Here is a 12,427-nt window from a genome sequence, read left to right as displayed (position 1 = left end):
CTGAGTCTGCCTTCAGTTCAGGTCGTGATACCAGGGTCCCAGGATCAAGCCCCACATCGGGCTCCTGGTTCAGCTCCTGCTTCTCCCTCTGGCCCTCCCCTTGCTTGTGCTTGCACACGCACTCTCTCCAATAAATAAAATCTTAAAAAAAGAAAAGAAAAAGAAAATCCACATCATGCTGAAATAGACCTGCAGGTACAATTAAACGCACTACCAGAGACACCATCTTCTGTGGTATCTTCATTGTGACTTACAGAAACTCAAGTGTGCATATCTGCGTGTTTGGTATGAGGTTTTCTACAAAGACCTCAGTCTTCCACCAAGGTATATGGTTTTTCTTACCTTACCGCTTCTCTGTGTGTGGTGCCTACAGAGGCCCCAGAATCTCTATTTGTCTGATGGACTTTCCTCCAAAAGCAGCCTCATGAAGAGGGGCCAAAGGATGTGAAGACCCACAGCAGTGTTCGCCCCTCCCCCACCCTCAACCACTCCACCTCCTACCCTCAGCTCATCTACTCCCACAGCTTCTGCCTCCTTATCCTGAAGGCCTGCCGGCAGGAGACCAAATGTCAGTCATTCCTTAACATACATCCTCGTACCAATCTAGCAAGAGGAAGCAGACAATAACACAGAAGTGGCTAGAATTATCTCCCTGCCCACTGGATTCACTTCCGGGCCCGCTGCCCAAGACCTCCCAAGCCCAGAGAGGCAGCAGGTAGGAAACCTCCACACAAACACAGGTGCACCAAACTTCATTATGAACAGTCACCCCATCTGTCAGGACTGGGGCCAGCCCCTCTGCCTCCAAGCCTTATGGGTAACCCAGTTCACAGAGTTGCTGCAGGGTCCTTAGGAGGCATCCACCATCGCTGAGGACAATTATTTTGCTAACAGCCTGGGAGACGGGCTCAGAGAAGGGAAGTGCCTTGCTTTCAAGCTGTAGCGAGAGGATTCAAGCCAGGTGTTCCGGTTCCTAGTTCACTGGAACTTCACTCTCTGAAGTCACTTCCCAAGTTAGAACAATGCCTGTAGGGGCGCCTGGGTGGCTCAATGGGTTACGCCTCTGCCTTCGCCTCAGGTCATGATCTCCAGGTCCTGGAATGGAGCCCTGCTCAGCGGGGAGTCTGCTGCTTTCTCTCTCTCCCTCTGCCCCTTCCCCCTGCCCATTCTCTCTCCCTCCTCTGTCTCTCTCTTACTCAAATAAATGAATAAAATATTTTTTAAAACCCATAATATAAAACCACAGCTCAAAGGCACTTGGGGGATGGGTGTCCCCTAACTGTGCTGTCACTTACTGCTCCCCAAGTCTCCATCTCCCCTCACCCCTGGCAGTTTCTCTCCCTCCCTCTTTATTCCCTTTCTTCCTTCCTATATACCTTCACGGAAGGTAGCACAACCTATCCCTGGTGTGCTTCCCTATCTGCGTACCTGCTTGCTCTCTGAGATCCCCGTGGGCTGTAAACCCTGCGAGGGTGAACACCTTACACATCGTTTTCTCCAGATCCTGGTTGCCGCACACAGGAAACGCCACAAAGATCTGCTGGAGAACTAAACGGATGATGGCAGCCTCCTGTTCTCAAAGCATCCATCCTTCAGCTTCCTGTTCTCAAATTCCCTTCTCGTTCTCACCTCGCCCCACAAGGAAAAAAATAAAACCTCTCCGTCTCCGAGGCAGGTCTGTAATCACCTGAGACTGGCGAAGGGCATTATTTAATAGCAAAAGGGAAGACGTTGGCTGTACTTACTGGTTGCTTAGTTCTCTTACTTCACACGGCTTGAAGCACCATTCTTTGGCCAGCTTTTCTTGTTGGGATGCCTCTTCTAAAAACACTATCTTTAAAAGAAAGAAAGAAGAATCACAAATCAATAAGCCATAGGCATTTGTTGTAGTTAAATATCTAAATCTTTTTAAAAGGTGTTCGATAACCAAATGGGATAGAGTTCAGAGACAAAAGGACAGGGGTTTGCCTTTGCTTGACCAAGGAAGCAAACTGCATGAAATTTCTTTTTTGCCTTTCTACAGATACACATAAGACTTCAAAAATTCTAATTTGAAAACACAGGGTGTTAAAAATGGCTAATTGATATCTATTTCTCCCCACATCCCAAAATGATTAAAGGAAACAATTATTTATAGAAAGTGTACCTCACTTCAGATGAATAAAAGACTTTTGTTAAGCTGTTAAAGGAGACTCCTGTACAGAGTATGGTAGTAGTATATCATGGGGAAAGTTATTAACACTGAATATAATTGCACATAATAATTGCCCGACAATCAAATCTTAGCATGAATTATGTTGATGCTCTGGTTCTGGCCATCTGCCATAAAGAAGTCTGCTATATTTTTCTAGTACTGTGGATGAGAGGCTAACAGAGCAACCTCTTACGCTAACAGAGTCCTAACAACATGCGCAACAGCTGGGGAACTTTGGAGGGAACTCTTAATTCTCTCTTGGTCTGGGTTCCCTATCTGCACCCTGGGGATAACATCAGTACATACTTCACAGGGTTACTGTCAAGACTCAATATGGTAACTGTGGTAAAGATGTTAGCACATCCCCAGAATATATTAAATGCTAGACACATTGTATCTATTGCTGATTCTTTTTTGAATACAGTATTACTGTCTTCTCTATAAAAGTGGACTGCAAAGCCAGAAAAAACAAGGGACAATGGAATATATATGCAGGAAATATCCTGTATTTCGTTTATCAATGTAATATTGGGAGAATAAATGTTTTATGATACATAAAATATTGAAAAAAGACTGCTAAATAAAATGTATCTAATTAATTAGAAGCAAGGCACTATACTGTGCAAAAAACAGTGGAACTGAAAATAAAGTAAAATATGTTGATTTCTTTATTCATTGACGATACACTTTTTTTTAAATGGGATTTTTTTTTTTATTTAAATTTTATTTTTTTTAAACATACAATATCTTTTTATCCCCAGGGGTACAGGTCTGTGAATCGCCAGGTTTACACACTTCACAGCACTCACCATAGCACATACCCTCCCCAATGTCCATAATCCCACCCCCCCAACCCCCTCCCCCCATTAACCCTCAGTTTGTTTTGTGAGATTAAGAGTCACTTATGGTTTGTCTCCCTCCCAATCCCATCTTGTTTCATTTATTCTTCTCCTACACCCTTAACCCCCCATGTTGCATCTCCTCTCCCTCATATCAGGGAGATCATATGATAGTTGTCTTTCTCCGATTGACTTATTTCGCTAAGCATGATACCCTCTAGTTCCATCCACGTCGTCGCAAATGGCAAGATTTCATTTCTTTGGATGGCTGCATAGTATTCCATTGTGTATATATACCACATCTTCTTTATCCATTCGTCTGTTGATGGACATCTAGGTTCTTTCCATACTTTGGCTATTGTAGACATTGCTGCTATAAACATTCGGGTGCACGTGCCCCTTTGGATCACTACGTTTGTATCTTTAGGGTAAATACCCAGCAGTGCAATTGCTGGGTCATAGGGGAGTTCTATTTTCAACATTTTGAGGAACCTCCATGCTGTTTTCCAGAGTGGTTGCACCAGCTTGCATTCCCACCAACAGTGTAGGAGGGTTCCCCTTTCTCCGCATCCTCGCCAGCATCTGTCATTTCCTGACTTGTTAATTTTAGCCATTCTGACTGGTGTGAGGTGGTATCTCATTGTGGTTTTGATTTGTATTTCCCTGATGCCGAGTGATATGGAGCACTTTTTCATGTGTCTGTTGGCCATCTGGATGTCTTCTTTGCAGAAATGTCTGTTCATGTCTTCTGCCCATTTCTTGATTGGATTATTTGTTCTTTGGGTGTTGAGTTTGCTAAGTTCTTTATAAATTTTGGACACTAGCCCTTTATCTGATATGTCATTTGCAAATATCTTCTCCCATTCTGTCAGTTGTCTTTTGGTTTTGTTAACTGTTTCCTTTGCTGTGCAAAAGCTTTTGATCTTGATAAAATCCCAATAGTACATTTTTGCCCTTGCTTCCCTTGCATTTGGCGATGTTCCTAGGAAGATGTTGCTGCGGCTGAGGTCGAAGAGGTTGCTGCCTGTGTTCTCCTCAAGGATTTGGATGGATTCCTTTCTCACATTGAGATCCTTCATCCATTTTGAGTCTATTTTCGTGTGGGGTGTAAGGAAATGATCCAATTTCATTTTTCTGCATGTGGCTGTCCAATTTTCCCAACACCATTTGTTGAAGAGGCTGTCTTTTTTCCATTGGATATTCTTTCCTGCTTTGTCGAAGATGAGTTGACTATAGAGTTGAGGGTCTATTTCTGGGCTCTCTATTCTGTTCCATTGATCTATGTGTCTGTTTTTGTGCCAGTACCATGCTGTCTTGATGATGACAGCTTTGTAATAGAGCTTGAAGTCTGGAATTGTGATGCCACCAACTTTGGCTTTCTTTTTCAATATTGCTTTGGCTATTCGAGGTCTTTTCTGGTTCCATATAAATTTTAGGATTATTTGTTCCATTTCTTTGAAGAAAATGGATGGTACTTTGATAGGAATTGCATTAAATGTGTAGATTGCTTTAGGTAGCATAGACATTTTCACAATATTTATTCTTCCAATCCAGGAGCATGGAACATTTTTCCATTTCTTTGTGTCTTCCTCAATTTCTTTCATGAGTACTTTATAGTTTCCTGTGTATAGATTCTTAGTCTCTTTGGTTAGATTTATTCCTAGGTATCTTATAGTTTTGGGTGCAATTGTAAATGGGATGGACTCCTTAATTTCTCTTTCTTCTGTCTTGTTGTTGGTGTAGAGAAATGCAACTGATTTCTGGGCATTGATTTTATATCCTGACACTTTACTGAATTCCTGTACAAGTTCTAGCAGTTTTGGAGTGGAGTCTTTTGGGTTTTCCACATATAGTATCATATCATCTGCGAAGAGTGATAGTTTGACTTCTTCTTTGCCAATTTGGATGCCTTTAATTTCCTTTTGTTGTCTGATTGCTGAAGCTAGGACTTCTAGTACTATGTTGAATAGCAGTGGTGATAACAGACATCCCTGCCGTGTTCCCGACCTTAGCGGAAAAGCTTTCAGTTTTTCTCCATTGAGAATGATATTTGCGGTGGGTTTTTCATAGATGGCTTTGATAATATTGAGGTATGTGCCCTCTATCCCTACACTGTGAAGAGTTTTGATCAGGAAGGGATGCTGTACTTTGTCAAATGCTTTTTCAGCATCTATGGAGAGTATCATATGGTTCTTGTTCTTTCTTTTATTACTGTGTTGTATCACATTGATCGATTTGCGGATGTTGAACCAACCTTGCAGCCCTGGAATAAATCCCACTTGGTCGTGGTGAATAATCCTTTTAATGTACTGTTGAATCCTATTGGCTAGTATTTTGGCGAGAATTTTTGCATCTGTGTTCATCAAGGATATTGGTCTGTAGTTCTCTTTTTTGATGGGATCCTTGTCTGGTTTGGGGATCAAGGTGATGCTGGCCTCATAAAATGAGTTTGGAAGTTTTCCTTCCATTTCTATTTTTTGAAACAGTTTCAGGAGAATAGGAATTAGTTCTTCTTTAAATGTTTGGTAGAATTCCCCCGGGAAGCCGTCTGGCCCTGGGCTTTTGTTTGTTTGGAGATTTTTGATGACTGTTTCAATCTCCTTACTGGTTATGGGTCTGTTCAGGCTTTCTATTTCTTCCTGGTTCAGTTGTGTAGTTTATATGTCTCTAGGAATGCATCCATTTCTTCCAGATTGTCAAATTTGTTGGCGTAGAGTTGCTCATAGTATGTTCTTATAATTGTCTGTATTTCTTTGGTGTTAGTTGTGATCTCTCCTCTTTCATTCATGATTTTATTTATTTGGGTCCTTTCTCTTTTCTTTTTGATAAGTCTGGCCAGGGGTTTATCGATCTTATTAATTCTTTCAAAGAACCAGCTCCTAGTTTCATTGATTTGTTCTATTGTTTTTTTGGTTTCTATTTCATTGATTTCTGCTCTGATCTTTATGATTTATCTTCTCCTGCTGGGTTTAGGGTTTCTTTCTTGTTCTTTCTCCAGCTCCTTTAGGTGTAGGGTTAGGTTGTGTACCTGAGACCTTTCTTGTTTCTTGAGAAAGGCTTGTACCGCTATATATTTTCCTCTCAGGACTGCCTTTGTTGTGTCCCACAGATTTTGAACCGTTGTGTTTTCATTATCATTTGTTTCCATGAATTTTTTCAACTCTTCTTTAATTTCCTGGTTGACCCATTCATTCTTTAGAAGGATGCTGTTTAGTCTCCATGTATTTGGGTTCTTTCCAAATTTCCTCTTGTGATTGAGTTCTAGCTTCAGAGCATTGTGGTCTGAAAATATGCAGGGAATGATTCCAATCTTTTGATAACGGTTGAGACCTGATTTAGGACCGAGAATATGATCTATTCTGGAGAATGTTCCATGTGCACTAGAGAAGAATGTGTATTCTGTTGCTTTGGGATGAAATGTTCTGAATATATCTGTGATGTCCATCTGGTCCAGTGTGTCATTTAAGGCCTTGATTTCCTTGTTGATCTTTTGCTTGGATGATCTGTCCATTTCAGTGAGGGGAGTGTTAAAGTCCCCTATGATTATTGTATTATTGTCGATGTATTTCTTTGATTTTGTTATTAATTGGTTTATATAGTTGGCTGCTCCCATGTTAGGGGCATAGATATTTAAAATTGTTAGATCTTCTTGTTGGACAGTTCCTTTGAGTATGATATAGTGTCCTTCCTCATCTCTTATTATAGTCTTTGGCTTAAAATCTAATTGATCTGATATAAGGATTGCCACTCCTGCTTTTTTCTGATGTCCATTAGCATGGTAAATTCTTTTCCACCCGCTCACTTTAAATCTGGAGGTGTCTTCAGGTTTAAGATGAGTTTCTTGTAGGCAACATATAGATGGGTTTTGTTTTTTTATCCATTCTGATACCCTGTGTCTTTTGATTGGGGCATTTAGCCCATTCACATTCAGGGTAAGTATTGAGAGATATGAATTTAGTGCCATTGTATTGCCTGTAAGGTGACTGTTATTGTATATTGTCTCTGTTCCTTTCTGATCTACTACTTTTAGGGTCTCTCTTTGCTTAGAGGACCCCTTTCAATATTTCCTGTAGAGCTGGTTTGGTATTTGCAAATTCTTTCAGTTTTTGTTTGTCCTGGAAGCTTTTAATCTCTCCTATTTTCAATGATAGCCTAGCTGGATATAGTATTCTTGGCTGCATGTTTTTCTCGTTTAGTACTCTGAATATATCATGCCAGCTCTTTCTGGCCTGCCAGGTCTCTGTGGATAAGTCTGCTGCCAATCTAATATTTTTACCATTGTACGTTACAGACTTCTTTTCCCGGGCTGCTTTCAGGATCTTCTCTTTGTCACTAAGACTTGTAAATTTTACTATTAGGTGACGGGGTGTGGACCTATTCTTATTGATATTGAGGGGGGTTCTCTGAATCTCCTGGATTTTGATGCTTGTTCCCTTTGCCATATTGGGGAAATTCTCTCCAATAATTCTCTCCAATATACCTTCTGCTCCCCTCTCTGTTTCCTCTTCTTCTGGAATCCCAATTATTCTAATGTTGTTTCGTCTTATGGTGTCACTTATCTCTTGAATTCTCCCCTCGTGGTCCAGTAGCTGTTTGTCCCTCTTTTGCTCAGCTTCTTTATTCTCTGTCATTTGGTCTTCTATATCGCTAATTCTTTCTTCTGCCTCATTTATCCTAGCAGTGAGAGCCTCCATTTTTGATTGCACCTCATTAATAGCTTTTTTGATTTCAACTTGGTTAGATTTTAGTTCTTTTATTTCTCCAGAAAGGGCTTTTATATCTCCCGAGAGGGTTTCTCTAATATCTTCCATGCCTTTTTCGAGCCCGGCTAGAACCTTGAGAATCATCATTCTGAACTCTAGATCTGACATATTACCAATGTCTGTATTGATTAGGTCCCTAGCCTTTGGTACTGCCTCTTGTTCTTTTTTTTGTGGTGAATTTTTCCGCCTTGTCATTTTGTCCAGATAAGAGTAGATGAAGGAGCAAGTAAAATACTAAAAGGGTGGCAACAACCCCAGGAAAATATGCTTTAGCCAAATCAGAAGAGATCCCAAATCATGAGGGGGAGAAAGGGGATAAAAAGAGGTTCAGAAAGAAGAAAAAGAAAAAAAAAAAGAAGAAAAAAAAAAGGAAGAAACAATTAAAAAAAGAAAACCAATAAAGAAAAATATATAAAAAGGAAAAAAATATATATATATTAGATAAACTAGTTAAAAAACGTTAAAAAAGAAAAGGGTAAAAGTTAAAAAAATTTAGCAGAAGAAGAAAAATAAATTGAAAAAGAAAAAAAATTAAATTAACTGCAAGGCTAAAGAATCATGGGGAGAAAGCCATGAGTTCCGTGCTTTGCTTTCTCCTCCTTTGGAATTACGCTGCTCTCCTTGGTATTGAAACTGTCCTCCTTGGTAGGTGAACTTGATCCTGGCTGGGCTTCTTGTTGATCTTCTCGGGGAGGGGCCTGTTGTAGTGATTCTCAAGTGTCTTTGCCCCGGGCGGAGTTGCACCGCCCTTACCAGGGGCCTGTCTGAGTAATCCGCTCGGGTTTGCTTTCGGGAGCTTTTGTTCCCTGAGCGCTTTCCGTAGAGTTCCGGAGGGCGGGAATGAAGATGGCGGCCTCCCGGTCTCCGGCCCGGAGGAGCCGAGAGCCCGGGGCCCCACTCCTCAGTGCGCCCTCAGAGAACAGCGCCGATTTACTCCCGTCACCCTGCCTCCGGCCGCGCTCCGAGCTGACCGAGCCTGCGACCGGTTCAAGGTAACCCCGAGCTTAGAGCTCACTCCTCGGCTCTGTCTCTGTAGCCGGCTTCCCTGTTCTAATACCTGTAAGCTCTGTGACACTCAAACACCCCTGATCCTTCTGTGACCCTGCGGGACCTGAGGCCACGCTGACCCCGCGTGGGCTTCACCCCGGTTAAGCCTCTGGAGCGATGTCCCTCAGCGGAACAGACTTTTAAAAGTCCCGATTTTGTGCTCCGTTGCTCCGCCGCTGGCCGGGAGCCGGCCCCTCCCCCCGCGGTCTATCTTCCCGTCGCTTTGGATTCACTTCTCCGCCCGTCCTACCTTTCAGAAAGTGGTTGATTTTCTGTTTCTAGAGTTGCAGTTCTTCTTCTCTTCGATCTCCCGTTGGATTTGTAGGTGTTTGCAATCTTTAGATAAGCTATCTAGCTGATCTCCCGCTACCTGAAGTAGTCTCAGCTGCTACTTCTCCGCCATCTTGACTCCTCCCCCCAATGGGATTTTTTTTTTTAAAGATTTTATTTATTTATCTGACAGACTGAGATCACAAGTAGGCAGAGAGGCAGGCAGAGAGAGAGGGGGAAGCGGGCTCCCCGCTGAGCAGAGAGCCCGATGTGGGGCTCGATCCCAGGACCCTGGGATCATGATCTAAGCTGAAGGCAGAGGCTTTAACCCACTGAGCCACCCAGGTGCCCCTAAATGGGATTTTTTTAATCTCAGAAAAGAAAATGAAAATGTAATTCCTACAAATGAGAAAATATAATTTGATGATCCTGAAAACAGACTGGAATCAGTAAGTATCAAAGCATATGCATAATTAATTTAAAAAACACAAAAACAATTTATCTCTATAACTCAGAGGCGATTTACCGTTAAACACATAAATACATACACGCATACCTACATAAAAACAGTTTGTAAAGCACCTGTATTCACACATTTGAACATATATTTGAAATAAGTAGTTTTTGAGGAAAATATAAATGATCAAAAAAATTATTCTGGAGAGACAGGGAAACTGAAGGAACTAGTAACTCTGGAAGAAACTGAGTAAGTTTATTTGTTGTTTCTTTGGGGGGGGGGGTTGTTTTTTTTTTTTTTTTTTAAGAGAGAGAGTGCGAGCAGGTGTGGAGGGGCAGAGGCAGAAAGAGAGAATCTCAAGTACACTCCTGCTGAGCGCAGAGCCTGATGTGGGACTCGATCTCATGACCATGAGATCATGACCTGAGCCAAAATCAAGAGTCATTCGCTTAACCGACCGAGCCACTCAGGCACTCCGTGAAGAAGTTTTACTAACACATTAAGTAAGCTTGTGGTTCAGACACACGCTAATAGAACTAAAATCCCTGTCACAAATACAAATTCCTCCCTTCTAATAATTGAGGCTCTCCCCTGAGGACATGGTTTTCCCTGTGCTTCTCAAATGGCAGGTGTTCATGCATCAGAGTCAGGAAATGAATTGGTTCCTTCCATATCCACCACAATCCTTTCCAAACCATTTCTCCTGAAGCTCCTTGTAAACTAAATTCTTTTAAGACCTGCTCCTTCCAGCTTCCAAGAGCCCCTTTCTCTCATTTTCTAGATTTGTTGATGCCTGGCTCGTATTCTTTCTCTCCACTCCAAGCCCTGCCTTCATTCCTTTGAAAATCACTGTGGACTTTTGACACCATGACCACCCACTTCCATGAATTCATTTTCAGTGATTTTTGCATAAACAAATGAAAAAATGAAGTTCAAGAACTTCATATCACAGTCATAGCTCGGACAAGTTCATGACCCACAACTGCTCCACCTCCAAAACTCCTGCATCACACGTCAGACAACAATGACCTCTCTTTCCAGTTTGCTATTTCAAGTACTCCAACCAATCTCCCACCTGGAAAAGCCCTCCTTTTACCCTCTCCTCTCCACTCTTCCCCAGTCCATCAGTGGTCTTCTTCCACGGTGTCCTTGTCTGGCTCAGATTCTGCCACCCTATTATTTTATATTTCTTATGTCTTAGTCAACACACATCTGGTAGAAATTCAGCCTTAACTGAATCCAACTCTCCTCCTCTCTGGGCTATACCTGTGGACCCAGACAGTGCTGGAGCAAAGCACATGACATGATAGAGGGAATATCCATAATCATCAAGGTCAAGTGTGCTCCTACCAATGCCTGTGCCTGGCACCCTAAGACATCTCTCTAGCACTGCAGTCTTTACTCTCAGTAAAACTTACAGAAAACATAACTGTATAGACACCAAGAGATCATTAAAAATGTTTTTTCAGTAATAGATTAATGTTATCAAATAACTCAGAAGGGATTCAAAGAATTGAGAGATATTGCTATAAAAAAAGATCCTCTCAGTCACATCTACTTGATTTATGTGAAAATGTTTCTCAGCACTTACATCTACAAAAATGGAAAATAAGAAAAAAATTGATGGTGCTCCTATTTCATTCTACCAACAAGTAACACTTGTCCATACATATATTATCTAGTTGGAGGAAAAAACAGCTTTTTGTATTTTACATTTCACAAATTACCATATGGTCCCAGGAAATTTTAAATACATTTATCCACATAAATTTGATGGCAATGCTTGATTAACAAAAGACTTTCCAATATAAAACTATATCACATTAGCATAGACTCTGTAAGGAAAGTAGAATAGAGTTAGTAGTTCAAGAAGAAAAAGGGACTATATAGTATTTTAGATCATTAAAGAGAAGCTAGTTCATGATTTTTTAAAAAATAGATTAAGGTAGATATCAAGTCACTATATTTTTATTTTATCAGATAGATTTTTAAAAGTAATGTCATAGTTCAATTTTAACATACATATTTACAATCTGCCAAAAATTATGAGCTTTAAATGTATTTAAATTTAATAAAAACTATGCATATCAACTTTTAAAAGTGTAAAAGCAAATAGATTTTTTAAAATTCCTTTAAGAGGCACATTAGTTTAAAAAGAAAAATGTAAACAGCCTTTCTCTAGTCAACTCATTCCAGCCCTCCATCATGAAGATTTGAAAGCTATCCTCTCTTCGAGTTTCTCACCGCACTTACCCCCAAAAGCATACATCACACATGCGCAAGAGTGAAAAACTGAAAACAATTTCAAAGTCAGTCAATTAGAGGTTGGTTAAATACAATGCAACAAAAACTAAGAGTGAAGGGGTGCCTGGGAGGCTTAGTTGGTTGAGTGTCTGCCTCTGGGTTTGGCTCAGCTCATGATCTCATGGGTCGCAGGAGTAAGCCCTGCATTAGGCTCCGAGCTCAGCGGGGAGTCTGCTTGAAAGATTTTCTCCTTCTCTCTCTCTCTCTCTCATCAATAAATAGATTTTTAAAAAAAAGTTACAATGAAGGCTTAATATCTACCTAATGGAATATTATCCCTGATATGATCTTTTTTTTTTTTTAAAGATTTTATTTATTTGACAGACAGAGATCACAGGTAGGTAGAGAGAGAGGAAGGGAAGCAGGCTCCCTGCTGAGCAGAGAGCCCGATGCGGGGCTTGATCCCAAGACCCTGGGATCATGACCTGAGCCGAAGGCAGAGGCTTTAACCCACTGAGCCACCCAGGCGCCCCCTTTTTTTTTTTTTTAAATATTTTATTTATTTATTTGACAGAGAGATCACAAGTAGGCAGAGAGGCAGGCAGAGAGAGAG

At 41.1% G+C, this 12,427-nt stretch overlaps 1 protein-coding gene across 1 annotated transcript in view; it reads right to left on the bottom strand.

Moving 5' to 3' along the window:
- LOC111153586 (guanine deaminase) overlaps positions 1–12,427 on the bottom strand; it is a 78,703-nt gene that overhangs the window by 33,959 nt on the left and 32,317 nt on the right. The window contains exon 2 of the mRNA XM_022512712.1: positions 1,746–1,834. Within this exon, the coding sequence (XP_022368420.1) occupies positions 1,746–1,834 (89 nt within the window). The remainder of the gene's footprint in view (positions 1–1,745; positions 1,835–12,427) is intronic.

Source organism: Enhydra lutris, unplaced genomic scaffold (assembly GCF_002288905.1).
Source record: "Enhydra lutris kenyoni isolate GAN:26980312 unplaced genomic scaffold, ASM228890v2 scaffoldscaffold33, whole genome shotgun sequence".
In the NCBI taxonomy this organism is placed as follows: Eukaryota; Metazoa; Chordata; class Mammalia; order Carnivora; family Mustelidae; genus Enhydra; species Enhydra lutris.
Note: the sequence above shows the minus strand (reverse complement) of the source record. Positions and strands in the feature narration are given on the sequence as shown.